The 10,209-nt window shown below is 45.2% G+C and overlaps 1 protein-coding gene across 1 annotated transcript; it reads left to right on the top strand.

Moving 5' to 3' along the window:
- Positions 1–471: 471 nt before the first annotated feature.
- On the top strand, positions 472–10,209 carry PSMD8 (proteasome 26S subunit, non-ATPase 8). The gene is made up of 7 exons (XM_069986663.1): positions 472–663; positions 2,785–2,857; positions 4,270–4,372; positions 4,510–4,675; positions 4,762–4,862; positions 8,396–8,507; positions 9,362–10,209. The coding sequence occupies exons 1-7, from the start codon at positions 535–537 to the stop codon at positions 9,497–9,499; spliced, it is 822 nt and encodes a 273-aa protein (XP_069842764.1). The 5' UTR covers positions 472–534; the 3' UTR covers positions 9,500–10,209.

Here is a 10,209-nt window from a genome sequence, read left to right as displayed (position 1 = left end):
GCATTGTTCTTTAACCTGAAGCTCTACAACTGTTGCAAAACTACAACTCCCAGCATGCCCTGACAGACAACCCTGGCTGTCATCTTTATCTATGTTTACAACACATGGAGAGCAGCAAGTTGGAGACCACAGGCCTAGAGCTTCATGCACACAGCAGATCTATATCCAAGGCTGATAATGAACTGAAGTGATGTTTATAACATCCTATCAGTGACCGGCACAAATCTGGCTCCGCCCTTGTAGCAGACGTCCTACGTCACAGACATGTGTCCGCCATTTTTACTATGGGCAATAAGTGTGGCATATACTTTTCCATAGTAGTAACACCGCAGCTTCTATATATTACAGCAGCATGCTATCCCGCCTTCTAACTGATTTTTAGCTTATGGTTTGGGGGTGGTTCCGCCTCCATAAATGACCTTCCCAAGATGGACGCCTGGAGCGCCCATAGACGTTACGTCGTGACGTTGGAGGCTGACGTGGTGACGTCAGGTGCGGCATGTGTTGTCTTGCAGTTGCCGATTCATTGTGGAGATGGCGGTGAACGGGGGTGATGCAGCCGGTCTGAGACAAGTGGCCGCCATGTACGAGCAACTGAAGGCGGAGTGGAACAAGAAGAGTCCGAACCTGAGCAAGTGCGGGGATGTGCTGGGCAAGCTGAAGGTGAGCGCCGGGACTAGGGGCAGTGTGTATGTACTGAGAGGGTGGGGGAGGGGCACAGGTCACATGATGGGGGCAGCAGTGTCTGGGGTTATGGGAAGGGGGGTCGTGATAATGAGAGCTAGAGGCTCTGGGGTCTGTGACATTAGGGATGGGGGCAGTCCGGGGTCTGTGACATTAGGGATGGGGGCAGTCCGGGGTCTGTGACATTAGGGAGAGGGGCAGTCCGGGGTCTGTGACATTAGGGATGGGGGCAGTCCGGGGTCTGGGACATTAGGGATGGGGGCAGTCTGGGGTCTGGGACATTAGGGATGGGGGCAGTCCGGGGTCTGGGACATTAGGGATGGGGGCGGTCCGGGGTCTGGGACATTAGGGATGGGGGCGGTCCGGGGTCTGGGACATTAGGGATGGGGGCGGTCCGGGGTCTGGGACATTAGGGATGGGGGCGGTCCGGGGTCTGGGACATTAGGGATGGGGGCGGTCCGGGGTCTGGGACATTAGGGATGGGGGCGGTCCGGGGTCTGGGACATTAGGGATGGGGGCGGTCCGGGGTCTGGGACATTAGGGATGGGGGCGGTCCGGGGTCTGGGACATTAGGGATGGGGGCGGTCCGGGGTCTGGGACATTAGGGATGGGGGCGGTCCGGGGTCTGGGACATTAGGGATGGGGGCGGTCCGGGGTCTGGGACATTAGGGATGGGGGCGGTCTGGGGTCTGGGACATTAGGGATGGGGGCGGTCCGGGGTCTGGGACATTAGGGATGGGGGCGGTCCGGGGTCTGGGACATTAGGGATGGGGGCGGTCCGGGGTCTGGGACATTAGGGATGGGGGCGGTCCGGGGTCTGGGACATTAGGGATGGGGGCGGTCCGGGGTCTGGGACATTAGGGATGGGGGCGGTCCGGGGTCTGGGACATTGGTGACAGGCGTTTGGGTGATAATGTCTTCGGTTCCAGGTGAGGTAGTTGCGCTTAGATCCTCAAGGTGGGAATCTCTCCTGGCCTGGAGCGGACTCGTTCCTCTCCCCATCAGGCTACAGGGGGGTCTGTTGATAGATTTTACCTAGTAAACGTGTCCAGATGAGGCCCTGCTGTTCACCACCCCCTCCGTACAGAAGAGGGGCCGCTTAGGGCCCTATTCCACGGGACGATTATCGTTCGCATAATCGTTAACGTCAAATGACCACTATTGTGAACGACCTGCAATCATTCACCCATTTACATGGAACGAGGGTCGTTACTTATGATGGTTCTTGCGGTTGTCTTGTCGTCACTATTGCGTTCGTCGCTGCAGCGAACGACCGGACGACGTCTTATTCCATGCGAACGAGCAATGATAAAAATAGGTCCAGGTCTTATTAAGCGATCAACTATTTCTTGTTCGTCGTTTAATCGATAACTGCTATTTAACCAAATGATTAGCGCTTTGTTCCGAGACATTTAACTATTATCCGAACAATAATCATCCCGTGGAATAGGGCCCTAGGGTTGTGTTCTTTTGTTTCATTCATGGGGATAGAGCAATAGGAAAAAAGTCACTGGAGGATCCACTGGACACCAATGGCAGTTGACTGACCCCATTGACTTTAATGGGATCCATAGGACATGATGTCCGACACTTTATCTAATAAAATAGTAAAGCACTGGGCGATCGCAGCTACAGCTACTTTTACTACATTAATAATCAACTGGTGCCAGAGATTTGTAGTTAACTTCCATTTAAAAATCTCCAGTACTTATCAGCTGCTGTATGTCCTGCCGGAACTGGTATTATTTCCAGTCTGGAGAGCAGGAGAGGTTTGAATCGGTGAAGGACTGTTTACACAAAGCGATCTGCGAATTTGTAGCAAACGACCAGTGACGATTTGAGAATGTTGTAAGATCACAATGAACAAACTCTCACTCGTCGCTTGATCGTTTGCCGTGTTTACATGAGCTGATTATCGCTCAAATGTGAAAATTCGAACGATGATTGTTATGTGTAAACTCACCATTAGACACCAAGGAGTTTAGAGTTTCAGGTCTTTTCCTTGTGTGGTATATAGTCAGTATATTCCAGTCCTGGCTCAGGGCTTCGGCTATTATTATGCACATGACCTGTAATGCTCTGTGTTTTCTCTCCTCATAGTTGGCCCTTTTGGAACAGAACTTCTTACCCACTACTCAAACCAAACTGACCAAGCAGCAGCTTGTCTTAGCTAGTAAGTATGATACTTAAAGGGGTTTTCCATTTTCAATCTCACATCCAGCTGTTGCAAAACTACAACACTTATCATGCCTGGGAGCCAAAGCTTTGGTGCTGTATCTATATTGCGCTTTGTTTACACTATGCATTGCAGATCCACTTTTAGATTATGTTCACACAACGTAAAAACACCTGACGTTATTTGTCACTCAAACAATAGCCGTTGTTTTAAACTAAAGTTGCATTGAAGTCTACGGACAACAGCCTGAAATAATTGAAGTGATCGTTATTTTGACAGCTGTAGCAAACAATGGCCATTGTATAATTGTGTGAAATAACGGCCGTTGTTTGTGTTGACTTCTGCAAATCATTGCATTATGAAAAGAACGTTCATTGTGTAAATTGAAAACAACGGCAGTTCTTTTCATAGAAAGTACATTGTGTGAACATAGCCTTAAAGCGAAAGTACCATCAGGTACATTCACTTTAACATTACCCCTGAATAGAATGGCGCCAGTGAAGGGAAGCTGATGCTGTGGTCCGTTTTTTGAACCGTGGCCCAGTTCCCGTGTATGGCACTGTTCTATTCACAGGTACCAACTAGGGGTGAAGCACTGGAGGTGTGCCGGCCCGCCCCCAGTGGGAGGAAGCCCCCTCCCCCCCTATGATGGGGTTCCATTAGAATCAGGGCTTCACCCCGACCGGGTACCCGTGAATAGAACAGGAATCTGGCCGCGGTTCAAAAAACGGACAGCGGCACTGGTTTCTCTTCACCGGCGCCGTTCTATTCAGGGGTACTGTTAAAGTGTATGTACCTGATGATCCGTTTTCCATTGACTTATTTAAAAAAAATAAATACATTTTGTACACAAATATGGTTGACCACATTTTATTGCATTTTAAGAAGGGGGAATTCCGCCTGTTTTACTCAATGTGAACATACCCGAAAAATTAACACTTAAAAACGGATCTATTAAACAGAAAGCAATAACTCAATGCGGTCTTAACCTTAACCTCTTTCCTCCGCAGGACGTACCGGTACGCGGTGCGGTGGGTGGGGAGGGTCAGAGAGGGGTCGCGTGGCTATTAGTGGTGCGGCCGATCAGCTGACTTGCCGTCAGCCGTCAGTTTCACCATAGGGCAAATGGCATAAACACAAAATATATTTTTTTTTATTTTCAACTTCACTGCGCATGTAACTTTTTTCCCCAGTTTTGCAGCATATTTTATGCAGCAGTTAAGTCTGCCATTGCAAAGTACAAGTAGTAATGCAAAAAAAATAAAGGCTTGTGCGGGTTTGTAGGTGAAAAAAATGCAAGCGTTATAGCCTTTTAAACACGAGGAGGAAAAAACGAAAACACAAAAATTGGTCCGAGAGGGAAGGGGTTAAACCGATGATTCCTTCTGTCTTTTCCATTGTGTGCTTAGGAGACGTCTTGGAGATTGGTGCCCAGTGGAGCATCCTGAAGAAAGACATCCCGTCATTTGAAAGATACATGGCCCAGCTGAAGTGTTATTACTTTGACTATAAGTAAGAGCCTGTTCCTGGTTGGTATGATGTCTAAGCTTCTCGTATTCTCCATGTGGCTTGTCAGTACCTCAGCGCTGCACAGGGCTGTATATGCAGTCGGCTGCACGATTCCTTATGTATTTTGTCTCTTGCCACAGAGAAGAGCTCCCCGAATCTGCGTACAAACACCAGCTGCTCGGCCTCAACCTCCTCTTCCTCCTGTCACAGAACAGAGTGGCCGAGTTTCACACTGAGCTGGAACGGTTACCTGCCAAAGATATCCAGGCAAATGTATACATCAAGCACCCGGTGTCTCTAGAGCAGGTATATGGCAGCGGTCACCCAAATGTGATGCTGAAGGGTTCATCCATGTACACAAGGCTCATATCCTCTCTCTTCCTGTGTTCTAGTACTTGATGGAGGGAAGTTATAACAAGGTGTTTCTGGCCAAAGGGAACATTCCTGCAGAGAGTTACACCTTCTTCATTGACATCCTGCTAGACACAATAAGGTCAGTATCACGGTCCGTTCCTGCATCATCCTGTTGTCTGTGGCAGATTTTGAATGAAATAAGCACGATCATGAAATTTTTGTGTGTGTATATATATATATATATATATATATATATATATATATATATATATATATATATATATATATATATATACACATACAGATTAAGAGGACAAGCTGGGGACAGTCTGTTCTTAGCTAGGCTTATCTACATTATTATTTTAAATGATGGAAAAGCCGCAAATGCTGAATAGGGGTGTCCGGGCTGCAATTGTTTGTGTGCTTTATGGATACTTTAGAATAGTATCCTAAGCATTATTGTTTGTCCTGGGACCGCTTTCTTCCAGAAACTGCACCACTACTGTCTTTAGTTTGGATGTGGTTTTGCAGCTCAGTTCCATTGAAGTGAAAAGAACTGAATGGTTGTATCACACACAACCTGAGGACAGGGGTGGTGCTGTTTTTGCAAGAAAGTAGCTGTGTTTTGAGGGCATTTATCAGCTGAATGGGTATGTTACTACCTTGTGTAAGGGTCCATTTACACAGAAAGATTATCTGCCAAAGATTTGAAGGCAAAGCCAGAAACAGCCTATAAACAGAGATCAGGTCATTAAGGAAAGCCTGAGATTTCTCCCCTTTTCAAATCCATTCCTGGCTTTGGCTTCAAATCTTTGGCAGATAATCTGTCAGATAATCTTCCTGTGTAAATGGACCCTAAAAAAGCATAGCATTCAGCTAATCGCGTAGATCATATGGACCTAATAATTCGTCTTTATGGTGCGTTTACACAAAGAGATTTATCTGACAGAATTTTTTAGTGAAAACCAGGAACAGACTATAAGCAGGGAGCGGGTCATAAAGGAAAGACTGAGATTTCTCCTTCTCAATTCCATTTCTGGTTTTGGCTTCAAAAATCTGTCTGTGTATATGCACCATTAGTCAGGGGCATATTTCCCAGTGTAAACAGCGGATATGCTGGTGATGATGATTGTGATTGGCAACAAAAATGGTGCAGTATAAAAGCACTCTAAGGGGCGAAATGGATCAAGGTCCTGGCTGTGACAGTGGTCCAGCTCTTTATACCATGTGCACAGCTGCTGTGCCGATTCAGTTTTCGTCACAATATATTTTACAGAAAAATTAAACAAGCGATCAGTAAATGTCCTCTAAATCAGAATGATAGACAATAGATGACTGCACAAAACAATTAGCCCTCAAATATTAGTGTCAGAATAGGACGATTTTAGGTATATTTATTTATACATAAAAAATATAATTTTTTTTTTTTTAAAGAGAATGTGTTAGAAAAAGTCCAGATTTTATGTTGAATTTTTGGTAATGTTTTCTTTTCTAACTTTTCATTCCCCTCTTTATATTATAAAATAATACTGAGATCTTACAATTTTCATTCTCATCACTGGAGCTGAGACCTAAGGTGATAAGAGGAGGCTGCTGTAAAGTGATCTGTACAGCATTGTAGCGACATGTGATGCCAGTAGATAAAGGAGACAATAGCAGCTCCCTGTGGCATGGCCTCTTCAAAGGTCACAAAGCATGCTCAGTGTTTCTTATTTATCTTTAAAGGGACAGTCTGTCTATTGTCATCTACAGTCATGGCCAAAAGTTTTGAGAATGACACAAATATTATATTTTCAACATGATCTGCTGCCCTCTGGTTTTTGTGTGTTTGTCAGATGTTTTTATCACATACAGAAATATAATTGCAATCATATTATGAGTAACAAAAGCTTATATTGACAGAATGAGTTAATGCAGCAAGTCAATATTTGCAGTGTTGACCCTTCTTCTGGGGAGTTTCAAGGCCATGGACCCAAAATCTCTGTTTTGTTCCCTGAGCCATTTAGTTATCACCTTTGCTTTATGGCAAGGTGCTCCATCATGCTGGAAATAGCATTGTTGATCGCCAAACTGCTCTTGGACGGTTGGGAGAAGTTGCTCTTGGAGGACATTCTGGTACCATTCTTTATTCATGGCTGTGTTTTTAGGCAAGACTGTGAGAGAGCCGATTCCCTTGGCTGAGAAGCAACTCCAAACATGAATGGTTTCAGGATGCCGGTTACAGTTGGCATGAGACAAGACTGGTGGTAGCGCTCACCTCGTCTTCTCCCAATAAGCTGTTTTCCAGATGTCCCAAACAATCGGAAAGGGGATTCATCAGAGAAAATGACTTTACCCCAGTCCTCAGCAGTCCACTCCCTGTACCTTTTGCAGAATATCAGTCTGTCCCTGATGTTTTTTCTGGAGAGAAGTGGCTTCTCTGCTGCCATCCTTGAGACCAGGCCTTGCTCCAAGAGTCTCTGCCTCACAGTGCGTGCAGATGCACTCACACCTGCCTGCTGCCATTCCTGAGCAAGCTCTGCACTGCTGGTAGCCCGATCCCACAGCTAAAACACTTTTAAGAGACGGTCCTGGCACTTGCTGGTCTTTCTTGGGCGCCCTGGAGCCTTTTTGGCAACAATGGAACCTCTCTCCTTGAAGTTCTTGATGATACAATAGATTATTGACTGAGGTGCAATCTTTCTAGCTGCAATACTCTTCCCTGTTAGGCCATTTTTGTGCAGTGCAATGATGACTGCACATGTTTAGAGATAACCATGGTTAACAGAAGAGAAACAATGATGCCAAGCACCAGCCTCCTTTTAATGTGTCCAGTGGTGTCATAATTATGACAGATTGATCTCCAGCCCTGTTCTCATCAACAACCACGCCTGTGCTAATGGAACAATCACTGAAACGATGTTAACTGGTCCTTTTTAAGGGGCCATTTACACAGAAAGATTATCTGCCAAAGATTTGAACCCAAAGCCAGAAACAGACTATAAACAGAGATCAGGCCATAAAGGAAAGCCTGAGATTTCTCCTCTTTTCAAATCCATTCCTGGCTTTGGCTTCAAATCTTTGGCAGATAATCTGTCAGGTAATCTTTCTATGTAAATGGACCCTTAGGCAGGGCTGCAATGATGTTGAAAAGTGTTTTGAGGGATAAAGTTCATTTTCTAGGCAAATATTGACTTTGCAAGTAATTGCTGTTGAGCTGATCACTCTTTATAACATTCTGGAGTATATGCAAATTGCCATTTTAAAAACTGAAGCAGTAGACTTTGTAAAAATTTATATTTGTATCATTCTCAAAACTTTTGGCCATGACTGTATGTTCCTGAGTCTTGCTGTAAAGCATGTCACTAAATGCTGTTAAAAAATGAAAATTGTCTCTTATGGGGTTAAAGTATATAGGGTTTACCTGTATATTCATTATTAGAGTTGAGCAAACTTTGCGCATGTTTAGGTTCATCTGAACCCAAATGTGTGGCATTAGATTTGATTGATTAGTTGGATGCAGCCCTAGACCATATCCATGTTTTCCAGGACTCGCTAGGGCTGCATCCAACTTCAGCAGCCACCGCTAATCAAATGTTGCACACTGGTTCGGATGAACCCGCGGGTGCATGAAGTTTGCGCAACTCTATTCATTATCCACAGAACAGTAATAAAATAATATTTCTTGTGCAGGGATGAGATTGCTGGTTGCATTGAGAAGGCCTACGAGAAGATCCTGTTTAATGAAGCCACCCGGATATTGTTCTTCAGTACTCCAAAGAAAATGACAGACTATGCAAAGAAGGTGAGTACGTCTGTGGCACCTAAGGCCCCGTTCCCACTGAGCAAAGGTAGCGGAATTCTGCGACGGAATTGTCCGCCGCGGAATGCCGTTAGCCTCCCGCTCATAATGGGAGTCTATGGGAGGCGCGCACTCCTGCTCTGTACGTGCTGAAGAATGAACATGTTCATTCTTCAGTGCGTACAGAGCAGGAGCACGCGCCTCCCATATACTCCCATTATGAGCGGGAGGCTAACGGCATTCAATTCCGCTACCTTTGCTCAGTGGGAACGGAGAGGGTAAGGAGCCTGTGAGCTGTTTATGACCACTGGCCAACATGGCTCTATGTCCATAGCCCCCAACATTATGGGGAGACTTAGCAAGCTGTCTTATAGTAAGAGTCTTGCCCATAGTAACCAATCAGAGCCCGGGTAAAATAAAAGCTCAGCTCTGATTGGTTGCTATAGGCAGCCATGATAATCTTTCTATATGACCTCTTAAAGGGGTTATCCAGCGCTACAAAAACATGGCCACTTTTCCCCCTACTGTTGTCTCCAGTTCAGGTGTGGTTTGTAATTAAGCTCCATTTACTTCAATGGAACTAAGTTTCAAAACCCCACCCAAACTGGAGACAACAGTAGGGGGAAAGTGGCCATGTTTTTGTAGCGCTGGATAACCCCTTTAATAAATCTCCCCCAATGAACATGTAGTACAAAGACAGCGTCCACTATATTGGAGAGGCTTTCCTGGTCTGGTTCGTTGTGTGTTGGTTGCGTCCAGATGTGTCAGCTGATGCTTCACCACATGGTGATAGTGCTTTATTATGTCCTAATCTGAGCATCCGTAATAAAGACCACACATTTTTGTTGTCTTTACAGCGCGGTTGGGTATTGGGCCCAAACAACTACTACAGTTTCAGCAGCCAGCAGCAGAATCCGGAGGAGGCCACCATTCCTTCCACAGAATTAGCCAAGCAAGTGATTGAGTACGCCCGCCAGCTGGAAATGATCGTATAAATGACGGGAAGCCGCTCCAGCCAACTTCCCACGTGTGTTCTTTCCTGGTCTGCCTGTTCACTCGCCATTCTCACTCATTATTTTATAGACAGTAGATTGGGGCAGGGGATATTTTGTAAGAAATATTATCAAATCATACCCTTTCCCCCTGGGCCGCTTTTATGGAACATCTCCACCCACTGTAACAAAAAATAAACTTTTTGTTTTTTTGAAAAAGAGGAAATCCTCGTGACTGAAGTTTTGCTGCTTCTTTTAAATATTGTTGCAATAACTTTTATTTATCTTCCAAGAACAGGAATAAAAAAAAAAATATTAATGTTCTTAGGTTTGGGCATTCTCTTAAAAATTGAGCCATGTCAGTGATCAGCTGTGATTCTGTGGGTGGTCACAAAGGTCACATGTACAGCGCTTTTTTTTTTTTAACAGGTTTGATCCAGCTGATTGATGGAGGTTCCAAACCCACCCATCTCAATGTGCCCTAATAGGGTCAATTAACTGGTGGTTGTCCAGATGGATGAATCTGCAGATATACAAAACTCGTTGGACACCATCTTTTATTCCTGGCCCAACATAGACCACCAGTCCTCAATGGCCCAGAACAGTTTTTTAGAAATGCATTTACGACTTGGCAGCCTTTTTTTACGTTTGTTCCTACCACCATGGTCAGATGCAGAAGATATATTGGGTTCTTTCTACCAAATCTCTTGGGC

The sequence above is a fragment of the Dendropsophus ebraccatus genome, chromosome 10 (assembly GCF_027789765.1).
Source record: "Dendropsophus ebraccatus isolate aDenEbr1 chromosome 10, aDenEbr1.pat, whole genome shotgun sequence".
Lineage (NCBI taxonomy): Eukaryota > Metazoa > Chordata > Amphibia > Anura > Hylidae > Dendropsophus > Dendropsophus ebraccatus.
The sequence above is the reverse complement of the archived record's forward strand: the minus strand, read 5'-3'. Positions and strand labels throughout refer to the sequence as shown.